The sequence below is a fragment of the Abramis brama genome (genome assembly GCF_963993115.1).
Source record: "Abramis brama genome assembly, chromosome: 14".
Taxonomy (NCBI): domain Eukaryota; kingdom Metazoa; phylum Chordata; class Actinopteri; order Cypriniformes; family Leuciscidae; genus Abramis; species Abramis brama.
The window spans coordinates 3943120-3961819 of NC_139976.1; the positions used below are offsets into that span (position 1 = coordinate 3943120).

The window sequence follows — 18700 nt, forward strand, 5'->3', positions numbered from 1 at the left end:
AGACATGTCGTTTGAGTATCAGCCAAAAGCTCCTACAAAAGATGTGTTGAATTAATCAGAGACATTGAGGAGAATATCACTGTCTCATAGGCTGAAGTTGTTTTTGATGGTTTAAAAAAGATTACATGCACCTTCCCAGAGAAATTCAGCCTGGAACATATCAAGAACTTTTCATCATTTGACAGCGGAAGAGGGTCATAGATCTGAGGTTGCTTTCTCAAAGTCACTTTCCAGACCCTTCACCCTCTCTGCTCCTCTCAGGTGGAATGAGCTGCAAAACCTCCACCTGAATATGATTAGTGTTGGTTCTATGATCAATTGCTTTTGTTCTCCTGTAAGTCACTTTGGACAAAAGTGTCTGTCAAATGCATGATTATAATATAATTGGATCTAATTTTATATGTTTGTTGAGCAGGCTACTCTTTGACCAGTGTATTTTTCAGTGGTTGATGCTGAAACTATAGTGTTGATGCACAAGATTTCATTCCGTCTCAGTAAGTCTATTGTTTTTACTTTATTTTAAACCAGTTAGGTGTCAATAATTTGCCAGTCTGCCTCAGACATTTCACACTGGCTCTGATTGTTATTAGCTCAAACAAGCTTTTGAACAGATTGCCTGTCCAGATGCCAGGAATTTGAGCCCAGTAGGAGGAATGGAAAAGTGGGCGATACTCTGTTTCTAGTTTACACAAGGATTCCAAAGTGATTATTACAGTGAAAGTTTCCCTAAAGCATCATGGGAAGCACCTCGCTTGAGGGACAACAGTTGTGACTTGTATTGTCTGTAATGATGGAAAATATTAGACACACTGCATTCATATTTTGACTGTGACACATGGTTTAAGGACTGTATGTAGAGGTCATGCAAACTATTAAAAACCCTGTTTACCTTTGATGAGGGACAGATTTTGCAGATAAGGGTTCCTCCAATGAAAATAATTGTTTTAAATATAACTTTGTTGTTCAAAAGCAGCTTTACTAAACAATGTGCCTCACAAAGAAAAAAATTATTGACATTGCATATTAAATAGTGTAACACATCGATGACATTGGTAGCTAAACAGAAAGGGAAACGAGAATGGTAAATGTTAAACGTATTGCACCCTTATACATTGTATTACGGTATTGACTACCTGTATTGTTTTATTTGGAGGTATACGGTTATGTACGTGATGACGTTACGTTTTACGTCACATGCTTCTAAGTTGAGAAAACTGAACTGATGCTATGTTCAAGTGAAGCTTGCTAAATAAAAATCCTGCCAAGAGGATAAACAGCACTGAACAGTTTTCGTTTGTTTTTCCTGCACGCGAGTGAGGGTGAATTGCGCACTCGGATGCTCAACAGGTTATGGGCCCAGGCACGGAAACAAACGAGCGTGAGTAAGACAGACGCGACGTATTACGCGTTCTATGAAGCTAGCGATGAAGCTAAAACTGAAGTGACATAAGAAGAAAAGTCGGCGAAAATGGCAAACAGAGTGGTAAACAGAGCGGTAGGAGTCCTAGCAACACAATCTTTGTTTGATGGATCCGAAGATAAATATGATCTTTGGGAAACGAGATTCTTAAGCTGTCTACACACTCTAAAGTTAAAAGAGACTATTTTGCACGAGCCCACTGATGCTAACGCAGAACAGCTAGCCGAAGACAGACGGAAGAATGCTGATTGTTATGCTGAACTTGTAAGACTGATAGATGATAAAAGCCTATCACTGATAAGACATGAAGCTGCTGACGATGGCAGGAAAGCCCTTAAAATACTGAAAGAGCATTATTCAGGGAAAAGCAAGCCACGGATAATAAATATGTACACATCCTTAACTCAGCTACGCATGGCAGACAACGAGAGTGTTACTGACTACTTGATAAGAGCAGAAAACATCATCACAGCACTGAGAGATGCAGGTGAAGCCATGAGTGATGGATTAACCATAGCAATGATTCTCCGTGGATTACCAGATTTTTTCAAGCCGCTAGCCATCCACATAACACAGAATGAGGACGACGTTACGTTCACAGATTTTAAGAGAAGACTGCGGATTTATGAAGAGGCGGAAAAAATGAAAGGAACTGAATCCACAGATAATGTGATGAAGACACAGACGAGACAAGGAAAAGGTCCTGTCAGGTACCACACTAAAGAAAGAAAAGAGGAAGACACAAATGTGACATGTTACAAATGTGGAATAAAGGGACACAAAGCGAGAAAATGTTACAAGAGAGTGTGGTGCAATCATTGTAAAAATAGTACACACGCAGAGTTCCTGTGCAAGAAAAAGGGCGACCAAGATGGCGTCAGAAAGGTTACAGACGAACACGATAATGACCAAGATCATCTCTTCAAAGCTGAACACTCAGAAAAACCACAGAACAAAGTGAAGATGAAAGGCATCATGGTAGACGCTGGAGCGACATCTCATATTGTGAGCGACATCACAAAATTCAGAAGTTTTGATAGCTCATTTCAACCAGAGAACCATTCAGTAGAATTAGCCGACGGAACGAAGTGCAGTGGAATGGCGCAACAAAGAGGGACGGCAGTGATTTATCTAATAGATGACGCTGGAAAACAGCACACTGCACAGCTTCGGGACGCACTATACATGCCTTCATACCCACATGACATTTTCTCGGTAGCTAGAGCAACAAATGGAAGAGCAACAGTCATTTTCAAAAGAGGAGACAGCCACTTGATTACCAAAAACGGAAGCAGGTTTGATATCCATGAAAGTGGAAACTTGTACTATTTGCCAACACTAGAAGAGGGCGTTGACCAGTGCAAAGTGTGTCATGATTTACAAACCTGGCATGAAATTTTGGGACATTGTAACCATGAAGATGTACAGAAGCTACAAGGTGTAGTAAGAGGCATGGAGATAAAAGGATACAAAATGAGACAGGAACAGTTATGTGAAGTGTGTACAAAAGGAAAATTCACGCAGACAAGAAACAGGGAGCCAGACAGAAAGGCAAAGAAACCTCTTGAACTGATTCACACGGATCTGGCCGGTCCCATGCCAACACAGAGCAAAGAAGGACACAAATATGCACAGTCGTTCACCGATGACTATTCAGGTACTATGTTTGTGTACTTCTTGAAAACTAAAGGTGACACAATACAAGCTACTGAAAAGTTTTTAGCTGACATTGCACCTTTTGGAGAAATCAAGTGCATTCGTTCAGATAACGGCACTGAATTCATGAGTCGAGATTTCCAAACGCTGTTGACAAGGAATAAGATTAGACATGAAACATCTGCACCTTATTCGCCACATCAGAATGGCACAGCAGAGAGAGGATGGAGAACACTCTTTGATATGAGCAGATGCTTGCTGATTGAGAGTGAGCTACCAGACGAGTTGTGGAACTACGCAATGCAAACATCAGCCTACGTGAGAAATAGGTGTTACAGTAGACGTACAAAGAAAACACCATACGAGTTATTCACAGGCAAAAAGCCAGATGTTTCAAAAATGCAGAAATTCGGATCAATCTGTTTTGCGTACAAACAAGAGAAAAGCAAACTGGACTCAAGATGCGAACAAGGTGTTTTTATAGGCTACGACAAGAACAGCCCAGCCTATCTAGTGTACTATCCTAACACCGGAAAAGTCCAAAAACACAGATTGGTGAAGTTCACAACACAGACAACCAGTGAAAGAGAAAAACAAACATCTGACACACACACAAGATATGAAAACATGGATCCAAATATCTTCAGCAGTGAAAGCAGTGCTGCCGATAATGTGGAGGATGAACCAGATAATGGTGTTCAAAATGATGTTCCAGAGACTTTGCCTGAACAGGCTGCTCCCAATCAGTCTGGTAGAGCTACAGAATCCGAGACCAGAAAGAACCCCCCAAGAACCAGGAAGAAGCCAGCTTACCTACAGGATTTTGAAACTGAGGATGCTGAAGACAAACTGCAAACATGCATAGATTTTTGCTACAGAGCAGTATGTGATATACCTCAAACCTACCAGGATGCCATAACATCAACAAAATCCAAGCAATGGAAGGATGCTATGGACAAAGAAATGCGATCATTGGAGGAGAACAAGACCTTCACACTCACTAAATTACCACCAGGAAAACAACCAGTCGGAGGAAGATGGGTTTACGCACTTAAAAGAGACATTGACGGATCTGAAAAATACAAGGCAAGATTCGTGGCAAAAGGATACAGTCAGAAACAAGGGACTGACTATGATGAGACATTCTCACCCACAGCTGACATGACAAGTGTGCGAGTAGTTTTGCAGAAAGCAGCACAAGAGAACCTGATCTTGCACCAAATGGACGTTGAGACCGCTTACTTGCATGCACCTATAGATCATGAAATCTATATGGAACAACCGGAGGGTTATGAGCAAAAATCTGAAAAAGATGGAAAATTAGTATGCATGCTAAAGAAATCTCTCTATGGCCTTAAGCAATCTGGCAGAAACTGGAATGCTGTGTTACATGTATGTTTGACAGAGAACGGTTTTACACAGAACCCAGCTGACAATTGCGTGTACACTAAAGAAAAGCCAGATGACAAAGTAATCCTGATAGTATGGGTTGATGATTTAATCCTAGCTGCTAACAGAGAAAGTGTTCTGGAAAGTGTAAAAGAAATGCTTACACAAAGGTTCAAAATGAAAGACATGGGAAGGTTGAAACATTTCCTGGGCATAGATTTTGAACAAGCAGAGGGTCTAGTCAAAATGTCACAGGAAAGATATGTGAGAAGAATACTAGATCGTTTCGACATGCAGAACTGTAAATCTAGGGAAACTCCATGTGAACCAAAGCTTGATTTTACAGAAAATGCAGAAAAAATGAAAGAGCCAAAGAAGTTCAGGGAGGCAGTAGGAAGTTTAATATACTTGTCCACTTGCACAAGACCAGATTTGAGTTTTGTCGTCAGTAAACTATCTCAGTATTTTGCTGAACCAACAGAACAGCACTGGAACACAGTAAAACATGTGTTCAGGTACCTTAAAGGTACAGCAGAACAGCAATTATGCTTCAGGAGAAATGAGACAGAGAGGCTAGGTCTGAGAGTGTATAGTGACGCTGACTGGGCATCTGATACGAAAGACAGACGTAGTACTTCAGGGTACTGTGTTAATTTGAGTGAAGAAAGTTTTTTGATCTCATGGAAAACCAGAAAACAACCGACAGTAGCATTATCTACTTGTGAAGCGGAATACATGTCTTTAGCATCAGCCATGCAGGAATGTATCTACCTAGAGCAGTTGCTTAAGGGTATAGACACATACAAATATGCACAAACAAAGGTGTACGAAGACAACCAAGGTACCATTGCACTAGCCAGAAACCCAATTTGTAGGCAAAGGTGCAAGCACATTGATATCAAATACCATTTCATAAGAGAAATTGTAAATGATGGCAAGGTTATCTTGGAATATTGTCCTACAGAGACAATGGTTGCTGACATAATGACAAAGCCAGCCACCAAGCAGAAGTTAAAGCGGTTTAGTCGGGACATGTTTGGAGCATAAAAGTGTAAAAAAATTTATATACACTAAAATTTGTGTAAAGGAGAAAATTTTATTTGATGTCTAATTTGTTGTTCTAAAAATACAATGGGCTAAGAGTGAGTGGGGGTGTTAAACGTATTGCACCCTTATACATTGTATTACGGTATTGACTACCTGTATTGTTTTATTTGGAGGTATACGGTTATGTACGTGATGACGTTACGTTTTACGTCACATGCTTCTAAGTTGAGAAAACTGAACTGATGTTATGTTCAAGTGAAGCTTGCTAAATAAAAATCCTGCCAAGAGGATAAACAGCACTGAACAGTTTTCGTTTGTTTTTCCTGCACGCGAGTGAGGGTGAATTGCGCACTCGGATGCTCAACAGTAAACAAACAATAGGCTATGATCTTTTTTTTTTTTTTTTGTAAAGTAATAAATTTGAACTATTTGAGACTACAGAGAGGCTATAGGCTACGACCCTGGTGGTATCTCCACTATTATTTGACATATAGAAATGCAAAATTGCAGCATTGCGTCAAGTCGTGAGTGACAGCACCGACTGCTGACTCCACAATGAACTTTAATTTTGAAAGTGAAATTTGAGTAGCCTGTAGGCTATACACACTAGAGTGAGCTGTAGAGAGAGTCAGAGTGAACTCACGCGCTGAAGACACACAGACCAGAGGTGAGCAATAACTCTCTCTTCAACAGGAAAATAATATCCTTTATATTTACTGATCCATAACCAGCCACAGGAAAATCTTCAGTACATGGTATTTTTGTATTTAATGTGATTTACACATTTTGCAGATTTTTTAATTGGCTAATAGAAAACTGTTTTTCTGCGTGTTTGAGATAATTTTGTCTTATCAGTGTGACGGTGTTGATTCTATTTGTATTTGCGTTCAGCCAGAGAATACAATAGATATGTAGGCTATGTCATCAAATTCAATTTCTGTCGTGGCTCTGTTCAACAGCAATATTATCATGAATGGATCTTTTTCATTGTGTTCTCTGTGCTTTATTGTAGTAAATATTGTGTTTGTATTTTACACTCGTGAGTCTCTTCAGCCCCTCTAAATATGATTCGTTATGTTGTTTGAAATCTCGCAAAATGATTTAATTAAATTATGACATACTGAGCTTATAGTAAATCATCTCTAATTTAATCTCTAGCACTTGCTTGTTAGTCCTTGTTCTTTAAGTTTCACTCTTGATGCAATTTTCTTTTCTAGAAAAAAACTTTCTTTTTTTTCTATTGCAGAATCAAAAGCATGAATGCTGTAAATGCAGTGCAGCTGTTCATTCTGGTTTGGACTTTTACTGCTGTCTGTCAAGATGATGGTAAGAGAATAAACTTTCCCTGAAAGAGTGTGTGAGAATTTTTAATAGGGAATAAATATAAGATAATGAAGAAAAAAGTTAAAAACTTATTAATAGATATCATAATATGGAATGCCAAAGCTGACTTAATTATAAATAAATAAATAAATACATAAATAAATATACGAAGAAATGTAAAAAAGCAAAAATACATAAATAAATATACAAAGAAATGTAAAAAAGTACAAATAAATGAGTATTTATACTTTTATTTACTTATGTATAATTGTATTTTTTCACACATTTATTTATTTTTTTATTTATACATGTATAAAAAAAATTATTTCCATTTTTATTTCCACATTTATTTATGTATATGTTTTTATGTCTACATTTATTTATTTTCATATTTATTTATTTCCACTTTTATTTATTTCTACATTTATTTATTTCTACATTTCTTTGTCCGTATGCTAATGAGGGGGCGTGTTTTACCTCAGACATCAGCAATCGAGCTCAGAGTGGCAGTGCTGAAGCTTTGAGGCCACAGTGACACCTTGTGGTGTGACCAAACGAAACGTAAGAGGTGTGCGGACAATATCACATTTTAAGTCATGTAATATCACCCTAACTGTATGTAGGGTAGACTATATAGGGTTAACACACATAGCACACATGAACAGAAACTGCACTTCAACGGGTCTGATAGCAGACACTTGGAAGCGCATGAAAGTATCCACTAATAACAATGTAAATGCGGTGGATAGGGCTGATAAGAGCTTCATGCCTTTGGCTTGAGCATATTGTCGATGAGACTCGCACACCAGCGCAGAACGCAGAGAGAAACCAGCGCACATTTCACTGACTCCCACGCAAGCAAACAATGAGTTTGAAACGCGACTCAATACACAGTTTACATTCGCGTTTCCTAATTTCGTATGCATAACAGGTGACAATTCAAATGCTTAAAACACAACCCATATTTCATAGATGCTGCTCTTAGATACTGATTAATCACAAGTCATCAATTTGGAATTATTCTTAAATCAAACAAAAGGGGCTCATGTAAACGCAGCTGAGCCACGCATTGGAGCACAGAAGCATCATCATGCCCATTCAAACAGCACCTGTCGTGCCCATGGTCGTGGTGATATTTCCCCCTATAAATTGATTTCCAGGGGCGTTTTTTCCCACAAACCCCCAAATTAAATAGGTATACATCATCATATATGTCAAGTTCTTAATATTAATCGATAAACTACTCAGTTATTATAATAATAAGGCACTATGGCTGTTATCAGTAAAATAAAATTAACAAAAGTCATTAAGTCATTAAAAGTCAAAATCTTAATACAGAGGAGAATGCTTTTACACTGCAATTACAATTGCATAAAAGTCGTTATGAGATTAATGTTAAATAAAACCTGTGGTAAACATAACTTGATGATAATTTGTTTTGTTGTACAGCATTAACTGAGTAATAACGCCGACTGTCGCGAATTCGTAACAAACCCCTTCCATTCAGACTGCAGGCGAGATAGCGTGTGTTTTCCCCCAATGCCTGTTTGTGCACATTCGATACATACCTAGGAACCTTTTGCACGCACTGGTTTCTCGTAGGAGCGGTCGGAGTGGGAACTACATCCGGTTCACGGTTTGCAAAATCCGCATATCAAGGGCGCAAATGTGGAGAAATTGGCCAAAATGAGTTAAGTTCTGCTAAGATAAAAATATGTACCAACTTATTGATTGCTTCTATAGCTATGTTATTCATATAGACTTCATGTGACGAATATTTTTTACGTACTTTGTAGATTTCTGTTTGTAGCAAATTCGCGACATTCGTCCATAACGGCTGGATTGGGCTATAATGGCTACATATAATAATGCTGTATTTAGATGGTTTCAGGCCAAAAAATATATATATTTTTTTTTTTACAAAAAATAGCATGTTAGGATATAACACTATAAGAATATATAATGTATGCACTGGAGAAACAAGGAAAGAGTTAAACAGTGTAACATGAAATGTATAAAAACTACTGTCAATGTTAGGGAGTAGGAGAGTGTTTTGTTTCTTGCTGTTGTCAAGATTCATTAATTTGTCAATTAAAGTTTATAAGTTCTAACAACTTTGTGCCATGAATAAAATCTACATACCTGAGATGGGAAAATGTGTTTTATTAATTTTACCATTTTGTAAAAAAAATTGCCCTAAATGCCTGTTGTCGCTAATTTGCAACATACCTAAATTTATATCTATTCTATATGGTATAGACAAATTAACAATCTCAACTTAATTTAGCATCAGCTTGGAGCCAGAAACACACATAATACATTTTTTTATTTAATTGTAAATAAATTCAGGCGTCAAGGGGTTAAGAACTTGACATATATGATGATGTATACCTATTTAATAGGGTGATATTACATGACATAAAATGTGATATTGTCCGCACACCACTTGCGTTTTGTTTGGTCACACCACAAGGTGTCACTGTGGCCTCAAAGCTTCAGCACTGCCACTCTGAGCTCGATTGCTGATGTCTGAGGTAAAACACGCCCCCCTCATTATCATATGGACAAAGAAATGTAGAAATAAATAAAAGTGGAAGTAAATAAATGTAGAAATAAATAAATGTAGACATAAAAACATATATACATGAATAAATGTGGAAATAAATAAAAGTGGAAATAAATTAATAAATAAAAATTAAAATAAAAAGTATAAATAAAAAATTTATAAATGTGTGAAAAAATACAATTATACATAAGGAAATAAAAGTATAAATACTCATTTATTTTTACTTTTTTACATTTCTTTATATATTTATTTATGTATTTATTTATGTTTTTTTGCTTTTTTACATTTCTTTGTATATTTATTTATGTATTTATTTATAATTAGCTTTGGCATTCCATAATCATAACACAAGTTGCTGCTTTTGCAAGTATCCAGGTCAGTCCAAGTGTTTATGGCTCTGAGTATTTCATCCTTCCAGGGATTAAAATTCAGATTTACTATTTGAACAATTATGAACAATAGAGCGAAATCCAGGGAGCAGTGCATTTTCTGATAATTTATGTGTTTATACAGTCACACTCTTTCAAGTAAAATAATGTGTTCATACAGAGAAGCAGAAAATCACATTTTCAGTCAAGACTACATGATCTTGTGTTTCTCTACTGACTCTGATGCACATGATTGAAAGAAACAGTCAGGGGGTTTTGTGTGCAGAGACTGTGGTGTATATATTACTAATGAATATATAAGCTATAATTAATTGTAAATAATACAATATGTGACCCTCCCATTACCAGATATTAAATCATGTTCAAACTCTAATGAACAAAAACACATAATGCAGTGGTTTAATTGATGAATTTTCTCAGGTGAAAGAGTCACTGTGTGTTTATTATATTGACATGGACACAGACACATAAAGTCTGATATGTTAAAAGTTTACTAAGATGTAAAAAAAAAAAACACATCTTTATTATTGTTCAGTTGCTGTATTATATGATATACTCTGTTATTTTTCAGATGACATCAGTGTAAGCTGTGAGAATGTGACTGGAACTGTGGGTGAAGAAGTAACTTTCAACTGCAGCGTCTCTCTGAATAACTCTGGATGCTGCATTAGAGAGTATAAGTTTCAATACCCTGAGAAATATACTGACTCCACAATCCGTAGAGAAGAGTTTCCTCAGGACTCCTGTGAACAGAGAAACAGCTTCACATGCAGCTTCAGTCCAACTACAGTAATGACGGGAGAATTCAGATTCTTTATCCAAACAAATCAAGGACACAGATCAGCTGAATTCACTGTGGATATAACAGGTACAGTATATAATAGTGTTGTTTATAATTCAGTAAATGTTTGTAAATGTACTTTTATTTTCAATCTAACAGTGGTTTACAATCTGTTAACAGAGACCAGTAAACCTGAACCTGAAACTGAAGCTCCTGGTAAGAAATATATAACATTGATTATTGAGTTACTGGAACACAGAAAACTGATGTTTAGTCTCTTGTCAGAATATTTATCATTTTAAAAATCACCTGTGAATAAATGATTTTATAGTTTAAGGTCTAAGAAGGAAACTGATGTATGATCATGGTCTCCAAACAGATGCATCTCTCTAGATATTTGATTTTAGAGATGTTTAGATCTGGTCTGTGTGTCAAGAAATCAGTTTGATCAGATTCTCAGCAGCAGAAATGTTTTGTGAAGTTTGTGTGGAGAATCTGACTGATGTTTGATAGGCTGAAGTTGACTTTATGATTTAAAAACTATTATTTTAATTGCACCTTTTCAGATCTAAAAGCACGGCGAGATATACTAACAACAGTGGCGAGTCCTGGGACAGAAAATGGTTTTGGATCTAAGAACACTGTCATTGCAGTTACAGGCTGTTTCATCTTCATCATCATCATAATGACAATCATTTACAAAAAGAAACCAAACTACAGCCAACCATTCCAGAGGATGTTTCTGTGCCATAAACATGAAGATAACAACAGCAATTTCCAAGAGCAAAATCCAGAAGATGTGCTCTAATATCACTGACTCCAGTATGAAAGCATTGAGTTTTGTTTGACTGGGGGGGTTGATTATTCACTTTTCTAACTCTAGTTAGTGTGTAATGTTGCTGTTTGAGCATAAACAACATCTGCAAAATTACAACACTCAAAGTTCAAAGCAAAGGGAGATATTTGCTTCTAAAGAAATCGCTTTTTAAAGACTACAACAAACGGCTGGTAGAGACTACAGGAGCTTCCTCCTGAGTTAGTGACATCATGAACCCTAGAATTTACATAAACTCCGCCCCCGGGAACGTGATTTATAGATTATCAAAACAGAATATGCTAATCAATGACTAGAAGATAACCACTCATAAGCTACATAAATTCATCAACTAACCAATCAGAAATATCCTGTTGTATTCTACATGTTGTCACTTCTTCTTGAGTCTCTCCATCTTTGTCCGACTCCATTTTGAACATAAAAGGCTAAAAGTTTGTGAAATGTTCAGGACACAAGCTCTTGAAGCTCCGCCCTCTGTGCCAGGAGCAGCAGCTCATTTGCATTTAAAGTGACAGTCACAAAAAGGTGCATTTTTGCTCACCCTCACAAAGTGACAATTTTAACATGCTATATAAAAATATCTGTGGGGTATTTTGAGCTAAATCTTCACACACACACTCTGGGGACATCAAAGATTTATTTTACATCTTGTGAAAACGGTATTATACCACCCCTTTAAATGTGAAGATCATGACAGACAAAAGCTTCATAGGAACTCCATAAACTATATCTGTACATACACACTATCTGCTTTACCTCAAACTACTGAACTATATAACTCTGGTTGTAGGTTTTAAAACTCTGTTTCTGTTTTATACTGATTTCTGTGAAATAATGGTACATTATTGATCTCTTTGATCAATGTGTGTGTGTGTGTGTGTGTGTGTGTGTGTGTGTGTGTGTGTGTGTGTATATTAAACATTAAGAGACAAGGCAAAAAAAAATCCCAAACAGTCCCTTTTTTTTTTCTTTTTTTTGTGACTTTCAGAAATGCTTATAATGAATGACAATTTTGTATTTGGTAAGTTATACCTTAATAATGGGAATTAAATTTGACTTTTATCATTCTCTGTACCTGCAATTTTCTAATACTGTAAACAGTGTGGCTTTGTACATTGTCCTTTATTATTAAAACAACAAATTAAATGAATAAAGTCTTGTAATACTCTCTAAAGATGAATATCTGAAAACTTTTTTATCACCACATGATGATGGGTAAATTACAGTCGGCTACCAGTAAAACTAGTAAAGTGGGTGAAGGGTGGCTCACAGAGATCATCTGAATGTATGCCTTATTTATTTGTTAAATATCAAGTCATCTTTATTTATATAGCACTTTTTACAAATACAGATTGTTTCATTTCAAAGCAGCTTTACAGTGATAACAGGAAAATAATGCAACAAAGTTTGTTTCGGCTGTACAGCAGAGATAGAGGAAAGTCATTGTCCAGCTTAAGTAAGTTCAGCATTGATTCATTTCCATTGGATGAAGTTTTTGTGCAGTTAAATTTTAGATATACATTTTTTTTTTTTTTTTTTTGCAGGTGATAAGAGATTTGAAGGTAGAATGATTTTATTATAAGTTTAGATCGACCTTGAGATTAATTTTCTGAAAAATGAGCAATGAATTATATTTATGAATTTGGCAGATGTTTTTATCCAAAGCGCCTTACAATCAATGTTTACATTTGATCAGTTCATGCATTCCCCAAGAATCAAACCCATGATCCTGTCTAACCCTTACCACCATATACTCTTCTGTTTGAGTGACATGTTTACTGTCCTGAGAGATAAAATTACTAATGATCCTACAGGGGAGATTTCCCAGTGACTGACAGCACCGACTGCTGGCTCGAAATGAAAGGCTGTGTGTGTTCTGTGACCAACTGAGTCAATCTGAAAGTGAAAGCCTGTATTTATACACTGGTGATCGCTGTAGAGAGAGTCATTGTGAATGAACACTCGCCCTGAAGACACACAGACCAGAGGTGAGCAATAACTCTCTCTTCAACAGGGAAATAATATCCTTTATATTTACTGATCCATAACCAGCCACAGGAAAATCTTCAGCACATGCATGGTATCTTTGTGTGATTTACACATTGTGCAGATTTTTCAATATGTCTTTTAAATAACCTAGAAAACATTTTTTCTGCGTGTTTGTGATCATTTTGTCTGATTAATGTTGCAGTGTTGGTTCTATTTGTTTTTACGTTCAGCCAGTGAAGACAATAGAGCATTATTTCATCATGTTCAATTTCTGTCGTGGCTCTGTAGATTTAACAGCAATATTATCAAGAATGGATGTGTTTCGTTGTGTTCTCTGTGCTTTATTGTACACGGTTCTGGTTTTGTGGTTGTAGTTTACACTCGTGAGTCTCTTCAGCCCCTCTAAATTAAAGCATGATTCATTATATTGTGTGAAACCTCGCAAAATTATTTAATTAAATTCTGATATCTCTGCTGAGCTTACAGTTAATCATCTCTACTAATCTCTAGCACTTCCTTATTTGTCCTAGTTGTTTAAGTTTCACGGTTAAGTTATGCAACTTTCTGTTGTCATTTTTTTCTATTGCAGAATCAAAAGCATGAATGCTGTAAATGCAGTGCAACTGTTCATTCTGGTTTGGACTTTTACTGCTGTCTGTCAAGCTGATGGTAAGAGAATAAACTTTCCCCTAGAAATTGTGAGGAGGGACTAAATCTAAGGCAATAATAAAAAAAGGTCAAATCTTGTGTTTCTCTACTGACTCTGATGCACATGATTAAAAGAAACAGCCAGGGTGTTGCATGCAGAGACTGTAGTGTATATATTGCTATTGAATATATAAGCTATAATTGGGGTGGTGGTGCAATGGATAAGACACATGCCTTTGGTGTGAGAGACCCGGGTTCGAATCCACTGTGAGACACCAATGTGTCCCTGAGCAAGACACTTAACCCCTAGTTGCTCCAGAGGCGTGCGACCTCTGACATATATAGCAATTGTAAGTCGCTTTGGATAAAAGCGTCAGCTAAATGAATAAATGTAAATGTATAATTAATTTTAAATAATAAAATATGTGACTATCCTATTACCAGATATTAAATCCTGTTCAAACTATAATGTACAAAAACATATAAAGTCTGATATGTAAAAAGTTTACTGAGATGTAAAGTAAAAAACAAAACAAAAAAAACAGGTCTTTATTATTATATAGTTGCTGTATTATATGATATACTCTGTTATTTTTCAGATGACATCAGTGTAAGCTGTGAGGATGTGACTGGAACTGTGAGTAAAGTAACTTTCACCTGCAGCATCTCTTGTAAGAAGTCTGGATGCTGCATTACAGTGTATAAGTTTCAATATCCTGAGAAATATAATGACTCCGAAATCTGTAGAAAAGAGTTTCCTGACTCCTGTGAACAGAGAAACAGCTTCACATGCAGCTTCAGTCCAACTACAGTAATGACGGGAGAATTCAGATTCTTTATCCAAACAAATTGTGGAAGTAAAAAAACTGAATTCACTGTGAACATAACAGGTACAGTATATAATAGTGTTGTTTATAATTCAGTAAATGTTTGTAAATGTACTTTTATTTTCAATCTACTAACTGTGGTTTAAAATCTGTTAACAGAGCCCAGTAAACCTGAACCTGTCACTAAAGCTCCTGGTAAGAAATATATAACATTGATTATTGAGTTACTGGAACACAGAAAACTGATGTTTAGTCTCTTGTCAGAATATTTATCATTTTAAAAATCACCTGTGAATAAATGATTTTGTAGTTTAAGGTCTAAGAAGGAAACTGATGTATGATCATGGTCTCCAAACAGATGCATCTCTCTAGATATTTGATTTTAGAGATGTTTAGATTTGGTCTGTGTGTCAAGAAATCAGTTTGATCAGATTCTCAGCAGCAGAAATGTTTTGTGAAGTTTGTGTGGAGAATCTGACTGATGTTTGATAGGCTGAAGTTGACTTCATGATTTAAACAATTATTTAAACCGTTTAATTGCACCTTTCCAGAGTCAACATCAACATTAGTAGAGAAGGAGAGAAGAGAAGGAGACGATACAAGATCTAAGAACGCTGTCATCGCAGTTACAGGCTGTTTCATCTTCATCATCATCATCTTCATAATGACAATCATTTACAAAAAGAAACCAAACTACAGCCAACCATTCCAGAGGATTTTTCTGCGCCATAAACATGATGATAACAACAGCAATTTCCAAGAGCAAAATCCAGAAGATGTGCTCTAATATCACTGACTGCAGTATGAAAGCATTGAGTTTTGTTTGACTGGGGGGGTTGATTATTCACTTTTCTAACTTTAGTTAGTGTGTAATGTTGCTGTTTGAGCATAAACAACATCTGCAAAATTACGACACTCAAAGTTCAAAGCAAAGGGAGATATTTGCTTCTAAAGAAATCGCTTTTTAAAGACTACAACAAACGGCTGGTAGAGACTACAGGAGCTTCCTCCCGAGTTAGTGACATCATGAACCCTAGAATTTACATAAACTCCGCCCCCGGGAACGTGATTTATAGATTAGAATATGCTAATCAATGACTAGAAGATAACCACTCATAAGCTACATAAATTCTGCTATAAATGCTATATAAAATATCTGGGGGGTATTTTGAGCTAAAACTTCACATACACACTCATCACAGATCACAGACTTACATCACAGATTTATTTTACATCTTGTGAAAACGGTATTATACCACCCCTTTAAATGTGAAGATTATGAAAGACAAAAGCTTCATAGGAACTCCATAAACTATATCTGTACATACACACTATCTGCTTTACCTCAAACTACTGAACTATATAACTCTGGTTGTAGGTTTTAAAACTCTGTTTCTGTTTTATATTGATTTCTGTGAAATAATGGTACATTATTGATCTCTTTGATCAATGTGTTTGTGTATATATGTGTGTGTATATATATACTGTATATATATCTGTGTGTGTGTGTGTGTGTGTGTGTGTGTGTGTGTGTGTGAACGTTAAGAGACAATGTAACAATCCCAAACTGTTTGGTTTTGTCCTTTTTTTTGTGACTTTCAGAAATGCTTATAATGAATGACAATTTTGTATTTGGTAAGTTATACCTTAATAATGGGAATTAAATTTGACTTTTATCATTCTCTGTACCTGCAATTTTCTAATACTGTGAACAGTGTGGCTTTGTACATTGTCCTTTATTATTAAAACAACAAATAAATTAATAAAGTCTTGTAATACTCTCTAAAGATGAATATCTGAACAGTTTTTTATCACCACATGATGATGGGCAAATTACAGTCGGCTACCAGTAAAACTAGTAAAGTGGGTGAAGGGTGGCTCACAGAGATCATCTGAATGTATGCCTTATTTATTTGTTATGTGTCAAATCATCTTTATTTATATAGCGCTTTTTACAAATATAGATTGTTTCATTTCAAAGCAGCTTTACAGTGATAACAGGAAAATAATGCAAGTTTGTTTCGGCTGTACAGCAGAGATAGAGGAAAGTCATTGTCCAGCTTAAGTGAGTTCAGCATTGATTAATTTCCATTGGATGAACTTTTGGTGCAGGTAAATTTTAGATAGACATTGTTTGTTTTTTTTGTTTTGTTTTTTGTTTTTTGTTTTTTGCAGATGATAAGAGATTTGAAGGTAGGATGATTTTATTATAAGCTTAGATCGACCTTGAGATTAATTTTCTGAAAAATGAGCAATGAATTATATTTATGAATTTGGCAGATGCTTTTATCCAAAGCGCCTTACAATCAAGGTTTACATTTGACCAGTTCATGCATTCCCCAAGAATCAAACCCATGATCTTGTCTAACCCTTACCACCATATACTCTTCTGTTTGAGTGACATGTTTACTGTCCTGAGAGAGAAAACTAAATGATCCTAGCAAACAACTGTCAAGTGTCAAGCATTCAGAGTTGAAAATCAAATCACTCATGCATCACTTATAATCAAGTGTTGAATTCAATCAGTCATTTTGATTCCTCCACAAACGAGAAACGATCAGATGACAAGGTCAGAGACGACATGCAGTCTAGCAGTCAGAGCAGATGAAAAACTGAATGATTTCAAAACTAAAACAATGTCATATTTTCATTTAATTGTAAATGTTTATTGTGCATTCACTGATCAACATGATTTTTTCATTGTCTGCTGATTAACCACTGTACTGCAAGGTGGCCGACAGCTGATATAACATTTTTCTCAATTGCTAAAACACTAAAACCCATTGGCTGAACAAAGTTCTCAGCTGCCTGAACTCATTTAGCTAATTGTGCAGTCTGTTGTCAATACCTTAAACCATTTCACATGGTAAAACACAATTTGCAGATCTCACTTAGACTTTTCAGCAAAACTCTAAACACATTCTCATTCTCAAAACACATTCTGCACTCTAATGCACATGTCATCCATACTGGTCAACACAAGTGGCAATCAAATACAAATAGAGAACACGTCATTGATTGAACACAACCACTCAAAACTGATTTAACCTGTTTCAAATGATGTGACACAACCAATATAAGCCAGTTCAGAGAGCAAACAGGTTGTTGAAGGTGGGAAGGAGAAAGTCTGAGAATGGATAGAAGAAACAATGTGAGAGAACAAGGACACTATACAATAACAGAAAACAATTCTGTTATTGTATAGTGCATTGTAGGCTGTACTGTACAATGAACAAATGGTATGGCCCTGAACATTGTGCTTTCCATTTGTTAACAGCACTGACTGCTCAATAGATTTTGACTGGTTGCAGGTTCATATCAACAAAGAACAAGAATTACAGTATCACAGAGACAAAGGACAAGTTTGTGAGATGCAGGGTACAGTACTGTAAAAATAGGGGTACAAGGAGGAGGAAGAACAAAAAAAAATGTGCAAAGAGCAAAGCAGAGTAGTAATTTCTGATCAATTTTGAGCTACTATGATAGAACGTTTTAGTTCATCAAAAGACAATGATGGAAAAATATGAAATTTGTTTTGAGATTAAAAATGTACTTCTCCCTGAGAACTATATGTTTTGAACAATGTGTTTTCTATTTTTTGGTGTATTGTTTACTGACTGTATATCATTTTGATCACTGTGTTTATGATTTGAGAGCAGTGTTTGATTTTGAACACAGGTAAAAACTGTTTTGAGGCGAAAGTTTCATTTTGCGAGAGGAGTCAGAGGTTTTGTGAATAGTGCTTGAAGATGAGGTTTTGTGTTTAATGTTTTCAGAAAATGGAGCAAGCTTTCAGAAATTGTGTTTTAGCAATTGAGAAAAACTGTAAT

General features: G+C 36.0%; 1 protein-coding gene across 9 annotated transcripts in view; it reads left to right on the plus strand.

Annotated features, from left to right (window-relative positions):
* The window catches only part of LOC311096117 (uncharacterized protein), a 147190-nt gene that overhangs the window by 106742 nt on the left and 21748 nt on the right, over positions 1-18700 (plus strand). The window contains exons 1-6 of one of the 9 annotated variants that reach the window (XM_084135095.1): positions 6118-6179; positions 6759-6838; positions 10362-10658; positions 10752-10787; positions 15422-15695; positions 15926-16960. The exons of 1 other annotated variant lie outside the window; for it this stretch is intronic. In XM_084135095.1, the coding sequence (XP_083991221.1) occupies positions 6769-6838; positions 10362-10658; positions 10752-10787; positions 15422-15657 (639 nt within the window). In that variant the 5' untranslated portion in view covers positions 6118-6179; positions 6759-6768 and the 3' untranslated portion in view covers positions 15658-15695; positions 15926-16960. Of the gene's footprint in view, positions 1-4880; positions 6268-6758; positions 6839-10361; positions 10659-10751; positions 10788-11137; positions 12889-13348; positions 13395-13960; positions 14065-14642; positions 14934-15029; positions 15066-15421; positions 16961-18700 lie in introns of those variants that run through there. 7 more of the 9 variants (XM_084135092.1, XM_084135093.1, XM_084135094.1 and 4 more) reach the window with 7 other exon arrangements.